The sequence below is a fragment of the Lucilia cuprina genome, chromosome 3 (genome assembly GCF_022045245.1).
Source record: "Lucilia cuprina isolate Lc7/37 chromosome 3, ASM2204524v1, whole genome shotgun sequence".
NCBI lineage: Eukaryota > Metazoa > Arthropoda > Insecta > Diptera > Calliphoridae > Lucilia > Lucilia cuprina.
In genome coordinates, this window is record NC_060951.1 from 22,351,212 (window position 1) to 22,378,233 (window position 27,022).

General features: G+C 27.4%; 1 protein-coding gene across 2 annotated transcripts; it reads left to right on the plus strand.

The window, feature by feature from the left end:
* The first annotated feature begins 2,104 nt into the window (after positions 1-2,104).
* On the plus strand, positions 2,105-16,160 carry LOC111675137 (probable inactive serine/threonine-protein kinase gdt1). Of its 2 annotated transcripts, XM_046946257.1 has the most exons (3): positions 2,105-2,255; positions 2,953-3,555; positions 15,191-16,160. In XM_046946257.1, exons 2-3 carry the CDS (start codon positions 3,251-3,253, stop codon positions 15,927-15,929), a joined length of 1,044 nt encoding a protein of 347 aa, XP_046802213.1. In that variant the 5' UTR covers positions 2,105-2,255; positions 2,953-3,250; the 3' UTR covers positions 15,930-16,160. The 2 variants fall into 2 exon arrangements, with proteins under 2 accessions (XP_046802213.1, XP_023291640.1); XM_023435872.2 differs by lacking the exon at positions 2,105-2,255 and having other exon boundaries at positions 2,503-3,555.
* Positions 16,161-27,022: the final 10,862 nt, after the last annotated feature.

Genomic DNA, 27,022 nt, shown 5'->3' on the forward strand with positions numbered 1-27,022 from the left:
ATGTAAATACAAACGCAGATGGATGATTATCTACATATGTATGTATGAATGTATGTATGTATGTATGTATGTATGTATGTATGTATGTATGTATGTATGTATGTATGTATGTATGTATGTATGTATGTATGTATGTATGTATGTTTGTATGTATGTATGTATGTATGTATGTATGTATGTATGTATGTATGTAAGTACCTATATCGATTCCGAAATTAGAACACGTTGTTATCAACACAAATGATTAATACCCTCCCCCTTTATAATGATGGAATATTGGAAAAATTGTACTTTAAAGATTTCCACTAAATTATTAATATTATTATTTAATTTTTAAATTCAAAAATGAAACAACAACAATAAACAGCAAACAAAATCAAAAAATTATTTATGAATATTAACACTCGGTTTATTAATAAATGAACCACAAAAAGAAATAAATTTATCACTGCAAATTTGTTAACAAAATGTCAAACTGAATGAATGAAAGAAGAAAAAAATATATATATAACAGCAACAACGACAACAAACCCCCAATGATAGATATACACAGGCACATACAAACAGAGCATAAACATAAAAACACAAACACGTATGTTAAACTCTCGCCTAAGCCAAAAACTCACAGAGAGATAACAGAAACATACAATATATGGATGTAGTATGTATGTATATATGTTTGTATAAATGTTCAACATGATGTACAATAAATATATGTATGTATGTTTGTATGAATGAGTTTATGAAATGTATGAAACATTTATTTAAATGGTTGGATGTTGTTTGTAGAGAAAGAGAGGAGTAATAGTATGAAAATATGTATTTTACATGTTAATATGTATGTTTGGATGTTTGTTTTAAATGGATGAATGTATGTTTTTATGCACGTTTATACTATAATATTTTGAGTAAAACGTATGTTTGTAGCAAAAAAAAAATAGGAAAAATAAAGAAGAAAAAAAATAATGTATGAACCATATTCATACATACATATTTACATTATTATTATGATTATTATTAAAACATAATAGTAGTAGGTTCGTAAAGATAGATGTATAGATATATGAATATATGTACAATATTCATAAGTATTTTACATTTGTTTTATAGGGTATGTATATATGTATGTATGTAAGTATGTTTGTACATTTTGTATGACTCTGTATAAGGAAATTGAAAATAAAACATGAAGAAATAAAAACAACAACAAAAATTTATAAATAAATTTATTTATTAAACACATACAAAATGCGCTGCTTACTTCAATAAGAGAAGAAAGTTTTATTTTTTTGTTTTGTTGCTTTATTTTTAGAAAATTTGTAATTTAAAAATAGTTTTTAAGTAAAAATATTTTGCTTTTCATGTAATTTAAGCAAAAAAATATGAAATAACTTAATGTTGGGGATTGGGGCTTAAAAAAATATGAGCTAAAAAGTTACACTCTTTTAAATCTGAAAAAAAGTTTAAAAATAATAAGAAATGTTTAATAAACAATTGTTGATAATTTATTTATAAATAGTATCTGAATTGATTAATGCCATAGAAAAAATGTAAAAAAAAATCAAGAAAAGCAGAATGTGTGTGTGAGTTTTTGTATAACGTCTTCTTCTGGCCTGCTCCCACTTTTGTGATTTTCTTAGCAGAAAACAAAAACAATTATTAATACTCGTAAAACAACAACAAACACATACTCATTTAATGAAGAATATTTTGATTTTGCTTATTAAAAACTTAAACGCTTTAAGAGATTAAATCTGCTAAAATTTGTAAGAAAAAAGAGATGTATTAAAAAAGAGTATTTTAAGAGCACTGAAATACTCTTAAACTCTTAAATTTATCTAAAAACACAAACTCAGAGATAAACACACAAAAGCAAACCTTAATAAAATAAACTTGATTTTGTAAGTAAAAGAGAGATAGCAAAAGAGAAGCAACGAGAGAGAGTGTAAGCGTTTGCTTGTGTGATGATTTTGTTATGATATTGTTTTTGTTTTTATTGTTGTTGGGTTTGTGTAAGCGTGTAGCAAAAAGCAAAAAAAAAGCGAAAAAAGGAAGGCAGGCCTGTATTGTTGACTGCCTGTTGTATATTCAGTCGGTTTGCTACAATCAAACGAACCGAACATTTTCTTTTGAAACGGTGATACTCTAGTTCAGTTCAATGCGAACGTGAGAACGGTGTGGACGTGCCAAAAATACTACGCGGAACCATCGTAATTGAAATAATACTACAGCCACTAATAATTTCAATTAAACTTGTAATAATTAAAAAAATAATTTATTATTTTTTTGCCAACACTAAACTCCAAATGAGTGCAATTAATTATTAAAAAAAAAAACAATTTTTCCAATTGTTAAAAAATTTTTAAAAAACATTACAAGAAAATTCAAAAGTCCTGGATTATTTTGAATTTTTCTTAAAAACAGTTTAACTGTGTTTAATTAATTTATAAAAAAAATCTCTTTAAAACTTTAAGTTTTTTCTAAAAAAATCTCAGAGATTTAAAATTTCTAAAAATTGTTTTGTTTTAATTTTTATGTTATTTTTATACAAACTGTGATTTTTGTTTAATTAAAAAAGAAAATCTCATAAAACTTAATAATTTCTTTAAAAAAAGCAACAAAAACTTGTGGTTAACCTTGCATTATAACAACAATCACCTTAAGCAAAAAAAATTTTATACAAAAAAATCAAAGAAACATTTAAGCATAAAATTTTGTAGTTTTTGGCCCAAAGAAAAACAAAAGCAAACACACATACACACAATTACAAAAAAACTGTTATTGTATTTAAGAAAAACCAATCCAGTGTTAAAAAACTATTATTTAAAACAATTACACATATTAATTAAAAATAAACAAAAATTTATCTCAAAGATATTTCTAATAAATAATTTTTGAAAACAAACGGTATTTCCCCATTAATGATAAGTGACGTTAACAATTAAATTGCAGAATAAAAAAAACGCAAATACAAAACAAAAGCAACAAACGCAAACTCAACATACTTTACAAACAAGTGAGAAGTGAAAAGAGAAACAACTAAAACATTTTACAAGAGCAGAATATTAACTAAAAGAGTTTACAACTAACGGATTTTTTACAAAAACAAATACTTCTCCACTAACAGGGGGAGATATTGTTTTCTTTGTAATTTTCCGTAACTAATACACAACTGCTGTTTTAACCTACTGAGACTACGAGTCTGCTGTCTTTATACCCTCGAAAACAACAAAAACAACTAGCCAAAAAAATGACCTTGCCTAGTGTTACACCCAACCAACAATGCGACGATGATTCGGACATGTTTGGACCTCCCCGTACCTCCCCACCCATTGGCTATCATCATCATCGGTCACGCGTTCCTATGATTTCGCCCAAGTTGCGTCAACGTGAGGAACGTAAACGCATCTTACAGCTCTGTGCCCACAAATTGGAACGCATCAAGGATTCGGAAACAAATCTCAGACGCAGTGTTTGTATTAATAACACCTATTGTCGTTTAACCGATGAACTCAGACGTGAAAAGCAATCTCGCTATTTGGCCAATTTACCCAGGTACGTTTTAAATTCTTTTTAATTATTTGTATTAAAATTAATTATAATTTTGAGGTTAGATAATATCAACGTAAACAACACAAGCCATTGTTTCTTTTTATGTTTCTTTTGTGTTGTTGTTGTTGTTTTTATTATCACTTTTTTAAACCAGTGCTGTACATATGTATATTTTATTTCAATTTTTCTACAAGGTTAAATTGAATAAAATAAAAAAAACAACGACAACAAAGAAATAATTACAATTTTACTAAAAGTGCATTTAAAACAAATTATGAAATTTATAAAACAAAAGCAAAAAATGAAAGTGTTGTATTTTAAGGAAAATAAGTAGTCAAGTGATAAGAATATTAAAATTGAATTTAGAAAAACCACTAATGAACTCCAACAGTGATGCGTAAGTTGCGTCATACTTGTGTGTTTAGGCGAGTGAGTCTAGTGTTCAATAATGAAAGTTAACAACTTAGCAGAGAGTTGCCAATTAAACTGTAGTTTCAGCTGTCAGTCAAAGTGAAAATTGCAGAAGATAAAATTTTTATTAAAAACATTTTCATTGTTTTGTGAAATTTTAAAAATCATTCCAAAAAAGAAGAGTTCATAATTTAATTACATACGTGTTTTGTTGTAAAAATATTCCTCAGAAAAAAAAACAGAAATTATAATTTTTAAAATTATAAAAACAATTTGCATTTCATTTTAACAAAAGCACAAAAACAAACAAATATGGACAAATGAATTTCTATCAACGCCTGCATAACATTGCTGTTATTATTTAAACAAATTTATAGAAAAAACAATTTGATTTTTATTGCTTTTGTGATAAAGTCAACGAGGGTGTTTTTAGAAATTTAACAAAACAAATTTCACTCAAATAAAAAAAATCATGTTAATGTTTTTAATGTGTTTGTTTTTGTAAAAATTTTATGATTTTAAGTTTTTTAAACTTTTCTTGCCACCCTCGTTATTTTTCCTAGAATCAACAATTGTTTGGAAAACAAGTTTAAGTCATCAAAATTAAATCAATTTCAAAGGAATCCTATTACAAACAAAATTCTTAATTTAACACAATTTGCTATAATCTACAACAATAAAATAGTTCAGAGAATTTTAATAATTTTTTGAAACAAATTAACAATTTGCATAAATTAACTTAAGTTTAAATTAAAATTGAGTTTAAACTTAAGTTTAAACTAAGGTTTAGTTTTAACTTAAATTTGTGTCAAAAACTTGCTAAATAGTCATAAACTACAATTAGTGTTATTTATTTCCTCTTTTTTTCTATATCATAACTCTATTTTCTTTTTAATTGTAAAACTATTTAGAATAACTACAGTTTGGGGGCAAAAGAAAGTAAGAAGAAAAAATAACGATTATTTAATAATATTGAGTAGTTGGAAAGCAAGCAACAACAAAACAATAAAAAACGACAAAGATTATAAATTCAGGCCAAGCTCATGCCAAAAACTTATGAATGTGTTTGCCAACAGTTTAAATAAAACCAAATAAATAACCAAACATAACCCAGCCAAACAGACATACAAAAATCTACAGCTAAAGCAAAGAGAGACAAAAAGACAGACAGACAACCCAGTCAGCCAACCAACCAACCAACCAACCAACTAAACAGCTAGCCAACCAAAAGAACAAGCAACAAAATATACAAGAGGACCCATGAAAGTTTTAAACATACAACAGCAAAAAAAAAGAAAGAAAATGGACAGACGGACTTACAAGCAAGACCACAAAAGTATAGACCCCAAAAACAAAACAAACAAAAAAATAATAATAAACATAGATGTTTGTATATGAGCACTCTTATTCAAAAGGCTTAAGCACACGCTATATTTTCACACACACACACACATACACACACAAACCTGCATGAACAACGGTAATTTTTCAAAATTACAACAACACTAACAATGTTGTATCCCAAGAGCAAAACGAAATACACAACAACAGCAGCAACCACTAAAAGGAAACATATTGTTGGCATTTAAACGTGAAAAAAATTGCAAAAAAGAAGGAAAAAACCTTAAAAACAGTTTAATGTTTATTAAATACAACAATAACAACAAAATTATAAAATTAATTTTTGTTAAGGCAACATTAAGATGTTAAAGCTTTGTAAGAGAGGGGGAGAGAAAGAGAGAACTTGAAAAACTCTCTTTTGATAAACAAGAGTCCTTAAACATAAACAGTTAAAAACAACAACACTATTTCTAAAAAATTACAAAAGACAAATCCTTTAAACATTTATTAAATTAAGAAATTTAAATATATTTTTACAATAACAATAATAATCTTTACAAAATAGACCTTTTCTCTCATCTTTGTTACAAACGTAGAAAACGTTTTTATTTATACAAACGTTGAAATGATCACGTTCCACTTGCAACAGCAACAACAACAACATTAAATAGAAACAATAACAACTTGTACTTAATACACCCAGCAAACAATACTATACGTTAAACATTTCAGCCTACTCAAAAAAAAATGGGTGGGACTTAGCACAGACACCAACCTTTTAAGCAAAAAGTTTTTTTTTTTTTAATTCTAATATAAAAGTGTAAAGATTACCCTTTTTCTAAAAAAAATTCAATCTACTAAAAGATTTTCCAAATTTAGCAAAGCTACTAATCTTAATAAAGAAGTTATAAGGTCATATAACTATTTCTACTCCTAAAAGTTTTCTGGGTTATAAAAGCATAGGGATATATCTTGAAAAAGTGCAAGAAGTAATTGTTGTTATTGGTTGCCAACTTTACTAACTGTCTAGCTGTTTTTGTTTGTTTACTACTATTCAATGTTGCCAATATATGAGAGAGACAGAGAAAAAACAACAACAACGACGACAAAACTCAGCTAATAGATAAGTACTAACATACGTACATAGTACATGACTTGGAAATGAAACTACAAATAACTAAGTAAATGGATAGATAATATACAACTACCACCATTTTCAAGACCATCTCTATTTGCATTGTATATATTAAAAATTACACATAATTTAAACAAAATTATAGAGGGTTTCTTTAAAAGACTGATTACATTGTTATTTTTCCGTTTTATTTATTGCCAAACGCCTCATTACTTTAATAAAATTTACTTTGAAAACTAATTTTAGCTGCGTGTGGTTTAAAGCAAAAGAGAAAAGTAATTACCACATATTTTGTAAAATATTTTATTAAAATAAAATTTAAATTACACAAGTTATGAAATAAAACAATAGTGTTTTCAATATAAAAAATCTTTACAAATAAATAAATATAGAAAAAAAAATGTTTACATCATTTACTGGTTAACTTGACATTGCCTACTACACACACACACACACACTCCTCACAATGTTTACATTTTGTCATTTGTGCAGTGTGTGAAGTTAACAATACTAATCCCTCTCTCTCTGTCTTTCTTTCTAATACAAACATTATACATATAAGTTGTTTGTTTAGCAAAACATTAAAAAAATCTTTTCTTTGTGTTTTACCAGCATTAATTTCACTTATTTATAACCTTTTCTCTATTTAATATTTTTATAAATCAAAAATTAATTAAAACTCCAAAAAGTATTTGAACTGTTTTGTCTTAATAATTCCTTTTTTAACGTTTTTTTTTTTCTAATGGAAAAACAAAAAAGACTCTCTACTAAATAAAATATTAAAAGGAAAAATGTTCACAATATTTTATTTTCTTCCTTTGACGTCTTCGTCAATAAGCATATCTCTAACAGTCAGTGAGTTAGTCAGTCAGTCAGTTAGCAAAAATAATATGTATAAAAGCAAGTTTTCATGTGCAATTGTTGTTTTAATTTTTCTGTTGTTATTTGTTTAAAAAAGAAATACGTCTACAGTCTATATAAATTTTGTTGTTTTTGTTTGTTTTATTTTTCAGTAGAAGCTTTTTTAGATTGTAAAATTATACACAAGACTTGGTTGTTAACTAACATTTAGGGTTTGTTTGTTTTTTAAAAAGAAACCGGGACAAAAATTTCCCGGAATTAGCATAAATTTAAAATTGTAAAAAATAATAAAACTTTTTATGCAATTCATATATTTTTGTAAATTTTGCTAAAAATTCAAATGCCAGTATTATTCCTTCTTAAAATTTAAGAAAATTCTTTGAATTGTAAAACCCTTTTTACAATATTTACTAAAAGGCAAGGCGACGACTGGCTGAATGGTTGGCTAGTAGTAAACTTATCAAGAGTAGAAAAGAGTACGAGGAGGTTGGTGATATGGTGCTGTTGATGATGATGATGGTTGTGTTGCCTGTTTAGTTGGTTACATTAGTTGTATTACATAGAGTAGATACATTTATGTATTTATACTCGTACGAGGAGTGAGTAGAGTATGTTTGCTAAACGAGACTGTTGCTGCTGATTTGTTTTTCATTTAGGTTTTTATTTAATTTTTTTTTTGGTTAGAGTTTGTTGTTGTTAGTTTCAATTGCAGTTTCTTTTTCGGTACTGTTGCTGTTGTTATTGTGTTTTTGTTGCTGTTTATTTAAGTGTGTTTTTGTGTAGCTTACTTTGGCTGTGAAGTTTTTATTATTTTATTTTTTGGTAAAGATTTTTGTTGTTACTATTTTATCGTCATCTTCATTTTGTTATTGCTGCTGCTGTTGCTGTGAGGAAAAACATGTTTCCCATTAAATGACTTTGACTTTGGTTAGGAAATAGAATTTTTTGTTGTAAAACTTAAACTTAAATTTTATACTAAAAAAATAAAATTAAAAAGATAATTAGGCAAAAAAAAAAGATAATTTGTTAAAAACTTAATAAGTTTTTTCTTTTAAGAAAGAAAATTTAAAATTTAGTTAAAGTTATAGATTTTAAACTTTAGCTGTGTTGTTAACTTGACACTTGTTTTATGACATTTATTGAGTTGCCAACTTTTGCAAAACAAAATTGCAATTTTTGTGTTGTTGTTGTTATAACTATTTGTTTACTGAAAGCGAATTGTTGTTGTTGTAGTCTATAGGATTTTGCATTTATTTGAGTTGTTGGTTCGTGTTGTAATCTATAGCACAAGCCAACCCAAACCCAATGCAAGCAAGCAAACAGCCAGTCAGCCATCAATCAATTAAGTTGTCAAGTGTGTGTTGTATGTTTGTATTAAGCTGTTTGTGTGTGTATGTATACATGCATACATATTTATTGACACTCTTTGGTTGTTATTATTGTTATTATTATTGTTTTTATTATTCTTGCTTAAACGTGTGTAAGTTTTTTTGCTCTTCCACTCCCTTTAAATAAAAATTCATATGTAATTGGAAAAATTTAAAGCTTATTTAAAATTAAATCATATATTATTAAATTTATTAACAGTTTCTACTTCAAATTTTTTAAACATTTTTTCACATTTTATTTAAAATTATTTTTTTTATTTAAACTAAATTTAATTTGTTTCCCATGGTATTTACAAACAAACATTTAACGAAAAAAAATCCCAAGTAAATTAATGATATCAGGCCACACACAACCATCACTTTATATCATATCATACAAACATACAAACTTACACATTGAGAAGGTTGTCAGTAGAGGAAAAATGTAAATACATACAGACACTTGGTATACTTTTTCTTTTGTGTACTTTCTTTTGTTTTTGAGTTTTCTCATTTTAAATGAGCGTTATACTTGGTGCTTCTGTTTAGTTGGTAACATTAAAAAAATAAGAATTTCTTAAATAAATTAGAAACTTTTTCCGAAAATTATTATTAAGAAATAAATAATTTTAGTTAAATTAAAGCTTATGTTTATAAAACATTTTAAAGTTTTTTTTCAGTTTAATTAAGAACTTTTTTAAAATAAAATTTTCTTAATTTTTAATAATTTTTTCAATTTCTTTTGAGAAGGTAGTGTACTTAAAGTACTTAATGGCTGCCAATTCTTGTTGTATTTCTTTTGAAATTTCGTTTTGTTAAACAATTTATGGCAATATCACGCTTTTGTTGTACAAAAAAAACAGCTTATAACGGTATACAACAAGTTTTATTTACACAATTAGTTTATTTTCAAAACAAATTTACTACATTCTTAATTTAACACAAGTTTTAACTAACAATTAGTGTAAAAAAAATATAAAAATGTATTATTTTAAAAACTTTTTTTCATTAGTCTTTTTAATAACTATTGCTTTGGCACAAACGAATTTTTCTAAATTGCAAATAAAATGATAATCATCATCATAATTCCCATATGTTTTAACACACAACAACAGCAACAACAAAAATAGTGAGCAAATGTGGATTATTTTAATAAACACACACGCGAAAGCGCCAGTTATTTGCATATTTAAAGCGTCAAAATTACACACAAAAAATATACACAACAGCATTACACATCCTCAAAATTATTTTACACTTTTTTCTCTTCGGTGCAATAAACAAAACCAACAACTAACATTAAGTTTGTCTGTGTATGTCTAACATACTTAAAACAAGTAAGAAAAAAACATTATGTTACCAATCAAGGTTGTAAAGAAAACAAAACAAAAAAAGCTTACGAACACTACTACTAACCAGTTAGTCAGACAGTCAGTCAGTCAGTCACATTCATACAAACACTTAAGCAAAACCCTGTTAAATAGCAGTTACAGAACCAAAGTGTATAATAGCAACAACAACAACAACAGTAAGCGAATCAACAAACGAACGAACAAGAGACCAAGTAAATGTAATGTAATGCTAGTGTATTCCTTGTCGGCATCAAACACACACACACACACACATACTAACATACATTCATTACACATTTATACTTCTTTGTTGTTGTTGTTGTTGGAATTTTTACTATGAACACTGACTGTATATTTATATTCTTGGCTTTAAGTTATTTTTTTCTTTATTGTTGTTGTACTTTTATTTTTTCTGTAATTCCCTTTATAAAGTTTAGTAGGGGATTTTTTTCTGTAGCATATTTTTGGGGAATATTTTTGCTTAAAGTGAAGTAAATGTTGAGAGAAAAGTTTGTGTGTGAGGAGGGGGGTTAATTTTATAGAAATTATGAGTTTTATTTTTAATATTACTTTCAGCAAAGCGTGGTATGGTAATGTTTGTATATTTTTAAGAAGAGCAATTAATTTGTTTTAAAAAAGGTAGATTTTTTTACAAAAGGAAAACTGCATGTTTAATAATTACTTTACTTTTTAACATTTATTTTAAAGAATTATAAAGTAGGTTTAATTATTTATATGTAGTTATACATATATTAAAAAGAAGAGCTTTTAATTTTAACTTTTTAAGAAAAATATTAAATTGTATTTATATATACATAAACGCATTTAAATGTTATGTCCTTTTATAAAACGTGGGCATTTTTCTTTTCTGTTGAACAACCCACATATTGGCCTTTAAAAATTGCATACTCTTTGGCATTTTACTGAAATAAAAATGTATGTTTCCAGAATTACTGACACAACAGGATGTCAATAAGCAATTGAATAAATGTTGTGGGGAAAATGAAAGAACATTTAATGTATGTATACACACTAGCCAGTAAATAAATATTGAAGCTTAAATATTATTTATAAATCCATTCCACCTACATTTATACACACACACATACACACAAAGAAAGCTAAATTTACCTTTGTCCCTTACAAAAAAAGCCCTAAAATAGACTATACATAACTTTGACTAATAAAGTAATAATAAAGTCTAATGAAATAAAATACATTTTAAAAATAGTTTCTTAATAAATAAATATTTCTAAGAAAATAAAGTTTTCTTTAACAGATAGATTTCTTAATAATTTCTCTTTTTTTATCTATATCACAAGTTCATTATAAATTAAACAGCAAAAAAACTTAACAAAAACAATTATAATAATAAACAACATAACACAACATGTAATATCCAGCAATAACAATAATAATGACAGTTTTTTACACACTTATATACATACATATGTGTGTATATGTATACACTCTTTATGAATAAATTAAATAAACAATGCAATAACAAAAATCATCATTAAGTCACTCACATTTTTTTCACTCTTATTTTTACTTATTTTCTATTTTGCTCGTGTTATGTTTTGAAATTTAAACTTTCTCTCTCTCTCTCTCTCTCTCTCTTACTTGCTACCCCCACCTGATTTACAAATATTTTCTATTTTTTGCTCATTCTCTAAACAAAAACTACTGTTAAGCATTTTATTATAACAGTCTTTAAAATTTTGTTAATGAAATATTAAATGTTTTAAATAATTGTGATACTTAATTAGTCTTTAAAGGAAAACTTGAAAATTTAAACACTTTATTTTAAATTAAAATGTGTTTTTTGTTTTTTTATTCATTTTGGAAATCAATTCCATTTGTCTTTTATTATTATTTTGTTCTTTTTTTTTTTTGCTATCTATTAAAACAGTATTTAACCTGCTTAAACAAACAAACAAATAAATATCATTTATACTCTACCAACAGAGAAACAAAACAATACAAAAAAGGGAATGTTAAAAAAATGTTTGAATTTTATAGCAATTTTTGTGTAAAGCTTTTTTTATTATTATTTATTTGTTTTCCCCCTTGATAGAGCACATTCAAATAAAATATAAACACGCTGAACTGAACCTTATAGTTTATAGAATTAAACGGGCTTTTTTTGATTTGTTTACACCACTCTCTGCTTCCTCCTCCTTGCATACATATTTCTTTATTACATACAACAAAAAAGCCACTGTAAAGCACTCTACATTTGTATGATTTGTTTTTTTTTTTTCTTTTGGGTGTTTTTTTTTATAAAAAGCACCAACCAGCCCAAGCATTGCCATAAATTTTCAAATACAAGGAAGCCTGACAACAATTTTTTGTCTGTATGTTAACACGAGTGTACTTGCTTTGTTGCAGCACACTGCCTGCTCACACTACTTGTTTTCTCATTTGCTTTGTAAGCGAGAAGGAGGGGAGTAAAAGCAAGGCATCCAAGCTAAATAACTCTCATACAAATGTTTACCCCCTTCTGACTAAAAATTTTAACATCAATGTGACTGCAAAAAAAAAAATTGTAAAAAACATAAACGAGGTTCGCACAAAAAATTAACAAATATTTATTTAAGCATAAAATACTTTTTCTACTCACCTCGTACCCATTTATAAAGCAAACCAACTAAAAGCAAAAAATATAAAAACGGAATTCATAGTATTACTAGTAGTAGAGTAGACCGACTTATAGTGGATGCAAAATCATTTAAAGCTTTTTAGATTTAGTTTGCGGTTGACTAGATTTGTGTGTTTTGGGTGTCATAACAGAGAAAAGAGAAGAAAAAAATGTTGGAATAAAAATTGTTGTTGTAGCATTAAAATGTTTATAGGAGGGGGGTCGGTCTTTTCAGTGTTTATTAGAAATAGATTTGTCAAGAGTTTCTCTATATATTTACATATATAGATTCTATAGTTTTGCTGTTGCCACTGCTGCTCTTAATGTGACTGTTGCTATTTGTCAAAAAAAAAAAAAAAAAAAACAAAGAAAAAAATAGCAAAATAGAAACTGAAATGAAAAGTAAATAAATACATAAACTATTTGTTTACATACATAATCTATACAACAACTCCAAACACACAAATACAACATTGGCCTTCTTTTTTTTAGTATGTATTTTGGTTTGAAAACAAAAGCAAAAAAAGGAAAAAAATTATTGTTCTAAATTTTTCAATGAAATATGTGTTTAGTTTTTTTCCTATTAAATGTAATGTGTTCATTTGTTTTTTTATGGGTTTTTCCTTAAACCAGGAAATTTTGTTTTGTAATTCCCCCTAATAATCACTGACTGTGTTTGGCAACATTGTTTTGCATTTATTTAACTGATTTGTTTTGATTTTTACTTTTAAACATTACAGCAAGTTGCCAGAGTGTTAAAGAAAGGGGTTTCTCCCTTTGATTGTTTACTTATAGAGTTGAAAACAACATTCAAATAAACATCACTAAACTAGAAAAGGAGAGTGAGAAAAAGAAATGAAATTTAATGTTTACAAACATTTCAATGTTTAGGATTACAAATATCAAGGTAAATGTGTCTAGGGAGACAGGGAAAGATAAAGAATTCAAGACTCTTCTTTCAATTATTATATAAAAGTAGAGTTAGAGTTTAGCTGTGACACAGAGTTTAAGATTTTAGCAAAAAAATTTGCCAACAAGTAATATAATCTTGATAAAAATTAATTAAATTTCTAAACAGACTTTTTCTAAAACTCCAACTGACACTTCCAAAAGTTCATTAACACAATATTTTTGATAAAAACAAAAATAATATAGAAGTTTTTTTTTTTGTTGTTGTATGTTGATGGGTAAATGATTAGTAACAACAACAATAAAACTAAGCAAGTCAAGGTTCTATTTAGCCCGCGTTTACCTTGTAAAGTATACGGCGAGTATGACTGACTCTCTGACTACCATAGAAAACCTAATAAAAAAATATCAACCACAAAAGAAACAAAAACACTCACGAATAACAACAACAAAAGTAAATAAATAACAAAAAAATAAAAATCATTTCATTTCGTGCTTATCTTTTTTACACTTGTTTAAATGTCTGTCTGTCTGTCCGTCTGTCATACGTTCACAAACAACGTCAATATTAAATGATTTTGTTTTATTTTTTTTAGCGGTATTAAACAGCTAAAAAACAAATAAAAATATTTAAAATTTGCTTTTTTTTTAGAAATATTAATATTAACTACAAATTTTTTTTAACAATTATTAATGTTTAAAAGTCAATAAACGACATTGGTTTGTTTGCACTAGTAGGTTCATATTTATTATTTTATAAGGGGAAAACAACATTAACAAACGTATAAACATACATATTCCATATAGCCGTTAAATTTTTAATTTAAATAAAATTGTTTTTTTTCGACATTTCTCTTGAAATAAAAACAACACGTGAGTTAATTTTAATAGACAAATTCAATGTCATTTATAAAAATAAACAAATATTTTTACAAAAATATAACTAAACATTTTTAAAAGTTTTTCAACCTTTGAAAAAAAAAATGAACAATTTAGTTGTCCTGTTAGGAAATGTTTATTTTAGAAAATTTATTTAGTTCAAGGTTTTTTTTATCGAAATTGTATGTAGTTCAAGGTTAAATGAACTCAAGAACATTTAAAGTTTTAAATTTCGTTTTTTGTTTGTTTTGGGGGAGGGTATTGTTCGTTAGTTTATTGTCATACATTTTTTAGTTTACTTCCTTAAAATTGTTAACTTATTTAATTATATATTTGAAAATTTACATTATTTACAAATAAATTCAAACATAAAAGCTTTAATTATAAATCAAAAAAAGCTTAAACCAACTCATACGTGCTTAATTTTTTCAAATACATATAATTTATTTTAATAAATTTATTTTTATTTAATTTCTGCTCTATGTGTTTTTCTTTATAGTTTTACATTTTTGTTTAAAAAAAGCTTTTTTTACTTTAAAATGTTTATATTTCTTGTTTTTAATATTTGTCGGTCACTCAAGTGAAAATTGATTTAAAGCTTTAGCAAAACTATACATAAATTCATTACCACACAAGAAAAAAACAAACTACAAATAATTACGTATTAAACTTTCGCTTTTACAATAACAATAAACAATTTTAACTAATCAATTTCTTTTATTTTCTCTATTTCTCTTTTTAGAACTGACTCCAAACCTGAATCGGCCAGAGATAATATATTCAATCCCTACAATAGCTGCGGCATTGACAACTCCAATCATCAACCTTCCCACAAACAATTAGCACAAAATAATGATAACAATTCCATGGAAAAAACTGAAAACTCTAACTATATTAACAATACCACACATGACTCCTGCTCCCAGATGGGAGAGAAACAAAACAGCTGCAATCAAAGTGATGCCAATTGTCAGACAAATTCTCCTGCTCGCAAACGTCCTCTTATGTCCAGTAACATTGATAATGACTTGGAAATCTTAGATCGTGAATTAAGTGCTATCAACTCACCCATGCCACTCATAGACCCCGAAATAACCCAAGGAGCCGAACAACTTGAAAAAGCCATTTCATCACGCAAACGTCAACGTAGCGAAGATGAAAGTGATCGTTTGGTAAGAGAGGCTTTATCACAGTTTTACATACCACCTCAGCGTTTGATATCGGCCATCGATGACTGTCCTCTAGATATAGTTAATGTGGGCAGTTTGTCGCCGAAAAGACAAAAAATGGGCAGTGATTTGGAATTGGATTTTGATTTGAATCAAAATCAAAAAGAATTTGAGGTTATAATGGATGCTTTACGTTTGGGTTCACCCAGTCCTACGCCCAGTGTGGGCAGTGATTCTTGTGGCCAGGCTGCCATGTTAAGTGAATCGTCCAATGTTTTCCATAATTTAGTGGTAACATCTTTGGAAACATGAAAGTTCCAGTAATTCTATAAATTAACTAAAAAGAACACAACAAACCCCCCCCCCCCCCCCCTAGAGATTAAAGCAAACAACAGGCAAATTTAATTTGCTACTCGTTTTAAATAGTTAATTTAATTTACAAAACAAACAAACAAACACACAGACAAACAAAAATAATTTAAACAAACAATTAAGCAAATCTTATATAGTTTTTAAGTCTTTATATAATTTAAGTTAAATTTTTGTTAGATAATTTTTTTTCCTAAAACACAAAAACAAAAACATTCTGTTTAATTTTCTTAATTTTTTTTACTATTTATATAAAAAACTAAAACTAAATAATTATAAATTGTAGTAAAAAAAGCTTAAAATTATATACTTAAACGCTTCTAAATATATAAATAAACATTTATGCTTACAACTTTACATGTATATGACAAACATGAATGAAATGAATGAATAAATACTTTATTATAAATATTTAAGTATAAAATATATTGTATATAAGTTATAAAAGATTTAGTTAAACAATATTTAATGCTTCATATACATACATATTTATATTCAAATTTGCTATAAAAAAAACAAACATAATTTTCTGTAAATCTAAAAATTATTTACTAATAATCAAAGAATTTATAGTCAAAACAAAAAACTAAATTGAAAATTAAACATTTTCTAAAAAAAAAAAAACATATAAAAACAATACTCTTAAGAAACTGGCAAAAGAACTCTACTTCCTGTCAAAGTTTGTTAATTAAAATTCAAAATTTTTTAAGAAAATTATCCACCAGTTTCCTAGTCACCCTTCCCAAACAACAAAAAGAAAAAAAATAACCGTTTTATAAAAAGGTTTCACTTTTTTAAACAAATCAAATCCATTTCACTTTAAAAGTCAAAGAAACCGCGAGAGAATGATCGAACTTAATGGACATTGATGTACCCAGACACAAATTTTCGATTAAAACAAAAACACAAGAAAATTTCACTATTTTCTCTTAAAGAGAGTGTAAACATAGAGTACAAGGATGTAAACAATGACTAGACTTGTTTATGATTCATTGTTAACAATTAAACAGCTCTGTCATTATCTCTCGCTTAACGGTAATTTAGCCCAGTGTTGTATTAATTTGTGTTTTGAATTTTACTCCCTTTTTTTGGGTGAAAAAAACCTTTTAACAAAAATTGAAAAAAAAAACAGTATTTTCTTTAACAAAAAATTAAATCATAAAATTTTAAGTTCATTTTGAAAAAAAGTGCAATTAGTATTTGGAGTAATTCAAAAACCAACAAACAAAACAACAACAAGTAACAATTAAAAGCCTCAATATAAATAAATAATTTTTTGTTGCAAAATAGAAAATAATTTAAATAAAACAACAACAATTATGGACAAAACAAATACACACAAAAAAAAAAAACAATTTTTTGAACAAGTAGTAATTTATTAAGAATTTAGAATTTGTTTAATTTCAAAATATGGCTGTGATAGTAATTTTAAGTTAAATAATTTTTAAGTCTTTAAAAAAATAAATAAAAAAATAACAACTCATAAAAAACCCTCAAAAAATATTATATAAAAATTGTAATTATAAAAACTAACTTTGGACACAAACTAAAATTGAAAATAAAAAAACTACAAAAACTATTAATTAAAATAACAACAATAAATAATAAACAAGTAGTATAAAATTTACATCAAATTAATTTTTAAGAATTCATAACATTTATAATGCTTTAAACAAATAAAATTCAAAAAAAAAACACAAATTTGTAAAAAATATTTATAATTTTCAGTTTTTAAAATTTTGTTATTTTTTTTTTCTTTTTTAATTGAAAATGCTACAAATTTAGTTGAATTTATGTTGCTGCCTTTATAAAAACAATTGAAAATTTGTTTAATTTTATTTTTCTTTAAATTAAAATTCTTTAAGTTTTTGTTTTTAAATTTTTTTTATTAAAAAAAAATAATTTTTACAAAAAAATATAAAAAATAAAACAAAAAAAATTATTATAATTCTTAAAATTAGTAGCAAGTTTATATATAAACATAAAAAATACAAAAAAAATTACACACACTAATACCAACTTACCATTACAAACAAATGTACATACATACAAAAAAATATGTATAAATATTATATATAATTACTTATACATATTAATAATTGTAGTACTATTTTTGTTTTATTATTATTATTATTAATTTTTATAACAATTTAAATTTTTTTCATAATTATAATTATTATGTTTTATTTTTTTTACTTGTATATACATTTACATATGTATGTATATATAATACGCATTAAATAAATTTTAGTTTTTAGTGTAAAACAAAACAAACAAACTGCATAATGTTTAATTAATTTTTATCATAATTATTATACAAAATATAAAAAACAAACAAAAAAACAAAAATAAAATAATATTTACAATACAAGAAAAATTCTGCATAAAAATTAAAAAAAAAAAACAACAAAAAAATAAATAAAAGTATTAAAAATTATTGCAAAAAACGTTCGTCTTTTTCTTTATTTGATTGGATTTTGTTCTGATTTTATATAATGTAAAAAAAGGTTAGGTTAAGAAGGGTTATACACCGTAGAAACGATATATGTCCACTCGGAGAACATAAAGTCCACAGTGATTCCCTTTAATAAAGTGAAGATTCAGAAAACAGAAAATCAAATACAATATCACAACCAAAGAATGAAAATACAGATAATTACATATATATATTATATGTAATTATCTGTATTTATAAATAACTAGCATACCCTGGGTGCTTCGCTACCCTAACTATGTTCAATATCGTAAAAATATCAAAAAGTACCATCGGAAAAAACGAAAAAGTACATAGATCTCTTCCAATAAATTCTCATTTAATAAGGATAGAAAAGTACCAAATAGTTCCCACATCCAGAATATTATTCAGTCAAGAACATGTAGGTTAAAATTAATATTCCTAGGTTGAATATTTTAGAAAATTAAAAAAGTACAATTTATGAGATAAAAAGTACTAAAAAGTTGTCTCTTAAAGGATCTTATTCACTGAGGACCGTGTATGTTTAATAATCATGTGTTTTCAGTTCATATTAAAGAACATACATAGAGTATCATTTGAAGGAAGATAAAGTACCAAAAGTGGAATAAAGTTTACCTAAGTGGAAAGTACTAATAAAAATAGTACTATGTTTCCCCTTTTCGCTTAGAAGTATACTTTTTCGAGAATTAAGTTTACAAAATGTTCCGTATTTATCATAGATAAAACTCAAACGATTCAAATCTGCATTCATTTATTCCAGAAAAATTGTGCTTTAAAAAAGGTACCAAACAATTTACTCGAATTTGGTCCTATGTAGGCCTTAGTACTCTAATTCCAAAATAATATACCAAAAGCTTATTTTGTGTGAGTAAATAAACTACTTTTTGAAATTTTATAAAAGTTGGCTCAATGAGTTTGAATAAAATTAAATTTCCCGTTTTTCCCCTTTTTGGTACTTTTTTTCCCCAGTGAAATTTCAAAAATTATATTACAATAAATATTACAGAGTTAGTCCGTAATTTAATAGGAATAATTCAATAAACCGAAAAAGTGCTAAAAAAAACACCATATATAAAGTTTTGTCCCTTTTACACCCAAAAAGGACTAAACTTTAAAAAAGTACGAAACAGGTGTCTCATAATTTTGAGAAATGTATCCAAAATATTTAGAAAAATTTGTTAATTAGTTTAAAAGTTATATAGGGCTGAAAAAGGTACCAAAATCACCTTTGTTACACATTTTACCCCTTAAAAGTACGAATTTCAAAAAAGTACCAGACACCCATCTGCTCATTTTAAGAGTATATACAGGTGCATTTAAAATTTTTCTTGTATCAATAATATTATGTAAGATATTTAAGAAAACCTGTTTTACCCGTTTTTCCCCCTTTTTACCCGTAAATGTGCAAATTTCCAAAAATCCCTCCTTAGTGGATCTACATAACCAAAAACACATCTACTGTCAAAATTTCATGATTCTAGGTTCAGCCGTTTGAACTGTGCGATGATAAATCAGTCAGTCAGTAACGCTACTCTTTTATATATATAGAAGATAAAGGAAATCCATATTCCCCTATAAAACCCAGTAAAAGAAGTTACTAATATCCTTGACAAAACCTAGTAGACTGCGAGGGTTAATTCCCGCAATTTCCCCCAGTTTGCCATGGAATCTATCCCTAGCCATTTCAGAGTGAAGTTCTGTACCCTAGGACATTGGCAAATTAATGCTCGATCGTCTCTACTTCCTCCTCTTCTTCGCATAACATGCAATAGTCCGGTACACTACTGTCCCACTTACTGACAAAGGTTCTATATGAGCCCTTAGATTGCGTCTGTCCAGTCTTACAAGTATTTTGGTAGCACCCATATCAAGTTTTGGCCACAGGGCTTCTGATATTTTGCAATCCCATCTACTATTCCAAGGCTGGTTAATGATGTCGCGTATTCTTTCGAATATCAAGCTATTATTGTGGCAAATGGGTGGTTTTACCATCCTTTCCCTGTTATCTATATCAAGGTTCGAACGTTATCTAGCTAGTTCGTCCGCAATCTCATTACCAGTGCCCTGGCACCCAACACAATCTAATGACAAACAGTCTCATAATGTCCTTAAGGGCATTTCTACAATCTCCAATTAGGTGCGAGTTTAACGTGTGACAATCCAATGCTCTAAGAGCAGCTTGACTATCAACTTAAATTGTCACAACCGACCCCGGCTCGATATGATTCCTTATCAGTTTCGTCGCTTTCCAGAACGCCATGATCTCTGCTTGGAAGAGACTACATTCGTCAGGGAGTCTGTATGACTGTTTTTTAAGGATACATTGTTCGACAATCTATAATAGAATTAATTGCATGGCTGGCTTTCCTTAACAAATTATTACTTTCTCTATTGAATTGTGGCATGTGTCCAGGCGCCAATCCACACCTGCTGATTTTTTTTCCGAAAAAGGCTCTTATAAGGGATATTGGCTGAACCCCATAACTTTTGGTAGATGGATTTATTTATATTATTTTATACCCACCACCAATAAAGATGGCGGTTAATTGATGCCGTTTGTAACACATCGAAATATTCGTCATAGACCAACAAAAGTATATATAAGACGTTCTGGCCATGTTCGCTCTTCCCTTTGTCTGTATTTCAACATATATTTCCTATAGGTAAGGTTTGCTTGGTATTGAAAAAATGGCCTATATTGGTCCACGTTTTCGTAAAGCCCTTATACAAATGACCCCCGAAAATAACTTTAACAATCATTACTGTTTTATAAATACGAGTATAGCGATGAAATTCGACGCAAATAAGTTTTATATGAGCCAAATTCTCTCTACCACATTTTATGACGATCGGTCCATAATTGACTTTATCTCTCATATAAAGTCCCCTCCAAAAAATGGTTAGGAAATTTACCGAATCTTATTAGGATAGATCCATAATTTACCCTATAAGATCTTCTTCAGAAAATGACTTTAACGCTCATTACTGTTTTAGAAACAATATTGTAGTGATAAAATTCGACATAAGCAAGTTTCTTATAAGTTAAAATCTCTCTAAACAATTTTATGAGAACCATTGCACATTTGACTCTAATACCCCCTCAGAAAATAACTTGAAAATCTGAGTATAGCTCTGATATTCGCCACTGGCTTAAAAATACGAGTAGACTTATGAAATTCGACATAATTAAGTTTCTTATAAGCCGAAATCTATCGAACAAATTTTACAACAATAATTGTCCCTAAGCTATACCCCCGGGGGCATGTTACCTTGGCGAGACCTCTGCCTTGGTGTTGTTGCAATCCCGGGGGTATAAAGAGGTACTTGTGCATGGACCGGTCAAAACCAATGTAAAAAAATTGCCACCGGCGTTCTTTATTGAAGAACAAAGGGCGATGGTAGACCTCAAGTCGTTCTCAAGTCGTTCGGCGTTTGAAAAATGCAATTTTTTGTCAATTTAACTAACATAGGAAGCTTTAACTTCAGAACGGTAAATAATAGAAACAAACTGTCCCCTATTCTGCATTTCAATTTGAAGAGAAATTTACTCCGTTTGGCAACTTTGGTCGATTCGACTCCCCGCCACATAAACAACAACTTACAAAAACGTAATTACGATCGAAATGCAGAATACACAAAATCGTTAAGCATTGAAATAAAATGGAATTGCTTCTTTTTCTTACGATTCCGTTTTTTGTAGGAATGCCAATTTTCGATCGTTGCTTAACTGAATGTGGAAACGTAATCGAAATGCAGAAATCTGACCTATAACCTCCAAATTTTACGATGGGTGTATAAGATTCGGCATAGCCGAATATAACACTCTTACTTGTTTTAAATAAAATACATTTAAGGAGAGTTACATCGTGATATTAGTTTTTATGGGTGAATTGTGTATATTCAAGTCCTTTTCTAAAGTCTTGATAACGATATAATCAAATGAGTTATCAATACTCGTATGAAAACCAATATATGTGCAAACCAATGTTCGGTCAAGCGATCCAACGTTTAAAATCAATGACTTCCAATTTGAATGAAATTTGCATCAAGGTTAATACCATTGGATAGTAGGCCAGAAACAAATTTTCTGTTAAGCAATTACTCATAAAACTTTAATAAAATATGGTCTTATTGAATGTCTTGTACTAAATATGATATACTACCTTATGAATATTTGTATGTATGTACTAGAAAATCTACAGATAAAATTTTATTATTTCGGAATACGTACAATATTCGCCATGTGTTAATACACACTTTTTTTATAAATTAATTCAAGTGATATTTTAACATGAAGTTTGGTCATGACACAATTTTGCACTGTTTTAGGAATATTTTCTTTCTTACTTATTCATCTTATTTGTATGCAATGTAATTGAATTGTATAAGAATTTGACATAGAAATGTCAATAAACGAATGACAGAAAGGGTAAGTATGTAATATAGTAGTAAACATTATATTAACAAGTTTCCATGTCGAAATTACAAAATAGACACTAGGTATAATTATATATTTATTTTTGTCAAAATACATGTACATTCATACAGTATATGTATATGTATATAGGTAGTAAATATATATTTTTACTTTACTTTGTTACATTGTCAATTGTTTGTTTGTTTGTTTCAATTAAATAAATAAAATGTGTAAAATACAGTCATACTTTTTATTGTTTTTATACCCTACACCACTATAGTGGGGAGGGTATTATACGTTTGTGCTGATGTTTGTAACATACAAAAATATTGGTCCAATACCCACCTTAAAGTATACCGATCGACTCAGAATCATTTTCGGAGTCGATTAAGACATGTCCGTCTGTCCGGCTGGCTGGCTGTCCATGTAAACCTTGTGCGCAAGGTACAGGCCGCAATTTTCAAGATAATTTGATGAAATTTGGACCAAGCATGTTTTTTGGCACAGGGACGAACCCTATTGGTTGAAATCGGTCCATTATTTCACCTAGCCCCCATACAACCGTACCTCCCGATTTGAACTTTTTATGCCATAATTACGTCAAATATTCTATTATCTCTCTAAAAATTGGCATAAATAAGTTTTACATATGTATTTATGACACTGCAGATTTTCGTAAGGATCGGCCCTTATTTGACCCAAGCCCCCATACAAACCCCCCTTCAAAAAATGTCTTAAACGTCTAAAATTGACTTGTAACCATTTGTATCGTAATGAAACTCAACAAAACTAAATGATATTTAAAAATATATCCTTTTCCCAAATTTACCGAGGATCGGCCCAATTTGACCTATATAAAGCCTCATTTAGAAATTTTAGTTTTTTTATCAATAAATTGCTTAAATATTTTGGAAAAATATTCAACATAAAAATTTCTTTATAAAAAGTAAAAATTTTAAAAATATACTCATGGTGTAGGGTATTATATGGTCGGCCATGCCCGACTATACTTTCCTACTTGTTTTTTTATATTTGGTTTTTGTTATATTTACTACCATGAAACAGGTTAAAAACCTTTATTAACCCTTGAATTTTGTCTGCTACCATACGTTATTACTTCTCCCCAATTCTGAGTTGCATTAACATTTAGTCTTCCACAGTCTGACTGACTAACTAAGGGACATACATACATAATCATAAATAAAACACACTATTCTCTATAAACAAGTCTGTTTGTGCGAAAATTTTGTAATTATTTGGATTTGATAAGGTAAGTAGGAACTGTATCTCCAAAATGTGAATGTCCTGCAAAACACTCTCCAAACATATTAATACATACAAACGTACATACAATATGTTTATAAGTATCTACATGCGAGATCAATATGATAAGTCATTTGAAAACAAAACAAATTAATTTTATAGTTTTGACATTCCGTCAAAATACAATATGTTTATAAGAAATGGTTCACACTGGGAAACTTTTGTTGAGAAACTTTTGATTTTGTGAGAAAGAATTGGTTGATATTTCTTTCTCATTCTCTCACACACAAAAATCAAAAGTTTCCCAGTGTGAACCAGGTCTATGTAGTGTTCTATAGTTGAAACGAAAAGTCGACTTTTTGACTTTTGAATTTATGAAAAGTCGATTTTTCGACATTTTGCATTATATGAAAAGTCGATTTTTCGACTTTTTTTCGTTTAATTAAAAGTCGACTTTTAGAATTTTAGTATTTTATAAATTGTCGACCTTTCGGATTTTCCCGACTTTTCGACTTTTTTTCGAATTTTCGATTTTTTCCGAGTTTTTGACATTTTTTGACTATTTTCGACTTTTTCCGACTTTTCGACTATTTTCGACTTTTTCCGACTTTTCGACTATTTGCGACTTTTTCCGACTTTTTTGACTTTACGACTTTTTCCTATGTTTTTTGACTTTTTTCGGATTTTCGACTATTTTTTCACATTTTTTAACTATTTTCGATTTTTCCTACTATTTTAGAGCATTGACTTTTCTTCTCATGGGGTCAATATTTGGTGAGCTAAATCAAAGGATAAAAATGTCCTTTTTTGAGGTTTTTATGATTTTTTTCAATAACATAGAAGACTTTTTTTGACGTTTTTCGATTATTTTTGACTTTTTCCGACTTTCCGACTATTTTCGACTTTTTCCGACTTTTATCGATTTTTTTCGACTTTTCGACTTTTTCCGATTTTTTTCGACTTATCGACTTTTTCCGACTTTTATCTACAAAGTCGACTTTTCTACTTTTTTCATAGACGATAGTCGAGTTATCGACTTTTTTGGAACAAAATAGTCGACTTCGGTTGTTCGAAAGTCGATTTATTAAACCCTATTTATAAGTATCTACATGCGAGATCAATATAAGTCATTTGAAAACAAAAAAAAAAAATAAAATAAATTTAGTTTTGACATTCCGTCAAAACATAATTTTTCGAAGATGATTTATCCATGTCCATATGCATGTATGATGAAATCAGTTTTCGGAAGATTCCAGATCTGCGAGATCTGAATCTTCTAAAATCTTTGAAAAGATCGCTATTTAAGGGAAATATAAAAATTCTTGAAAAAAACTTAATAATACAAACATTTTTTCACAAGTTTTCTCTTTTGACAAGGTACATATTAACCTAATTGAAAATTATTACAATCGCTTCAAAATTACAATAGCTCCCATATACATTTACATATTCCATAAACTTCGGGTAACTGAGAAATTGTTATTTTCACTAATATAAAGTTTAAGGAAATATTTGAACATATTAGGCCGATTCTAAAAATCACAAATTTTAAAAGACTTTCCGATTGTCCTCGTACTGAAATTACTTTTAAACATGTGCGAATGTATGGGTGTACATTGGACATACATATTACGAACAAGTGTAACACAAGAGTATTTTACCTAACAACAGCTGTTGATTTTTAAATATGAATATTTTTTGCCTTTTTACAACAAACACACAAATATTGAGACATAAATTCATGTGCATTATCCACCCATTGTATTTAGTTTAAATTTTTGGTGTTTTATTATTTTTTTGTCTGGACCACAAAAAATAACACCAACAATTTAAACAATTACTTTATTCTAAAAAAAACGATATTATATAATTCTGAATTTAAAATTGATAATGAAAATTTTGAGAAATATGTCTAAAAAAGGAGAATCAGGTAATACCCCCATCGATACATCCAATTGTAATCCATGGAGCTAATAGATAGGTGACTGATCAAAGGAAGCGGCCACTTGTATGAAGACTATAAGAAAGCGTGGACCGATATTGCCCAGTTCAATACCAAACATTTCTGACTAATGTTGATTATTTTGGGAAAATATTATCTTCCTAGGTCCGTCATTCTCATCCATAGCGTCTTAGAATTTGACAAGAATCTGCAATATATGTATTAACTGTTAATGGGGTCTATGAGTGATATTTCAATTTGTTACAAACGGAATAACTAATTCAATATACTCCCCATCTGTTTTGATGTTATTACAAACATCATTTTCATTAATATTTAGCTTTGTTCCAGAACTTTTCTGGCTAAAGAGAATTAATAAATTTTCTCTTCGTACTTATAAAAAGTACGGGAACCAAAGAATAAATAAGAAGTGAAACGCTGTCAAAAAGTATTTAAGTCTACTGTCAGTCGGTACCTAACTCGAAGAATGTATTAGTAGAATTCTCAAGCCAACATAGTTGCAAAAAATCGGATTTAAAAATTTAAAAAAAAATTATTTCATTTGAATTTATATTTTAGAAGATTTCTTTAAATATTTTGCAACATAATTTATCTATAAACATATATGAACGTATCTTTGCTTTTTAATCTGCAATATTGAAATAATAATTAAGTTAGTTGAAATATTTTTTTCTTGTACCATACGAAAATTTACAACATTGTTCTTTTTTCGTTTTAATTTCAACAACAAAAATTAAATGTCAAAAATATAAAAAATATTTTTTTTCGTTTGTAAAAAATTAAATCTTGTCGGGCTATTAAATATATTTAAAGTGTGCAAAAAAATAATAAAATATAACGTTAAGTGATAAAAAATATTTTCAAGTTCTATAAGCCACGAATTTTCGCGACAAAGTTTTGAAGTTTGAAGAGAGAGT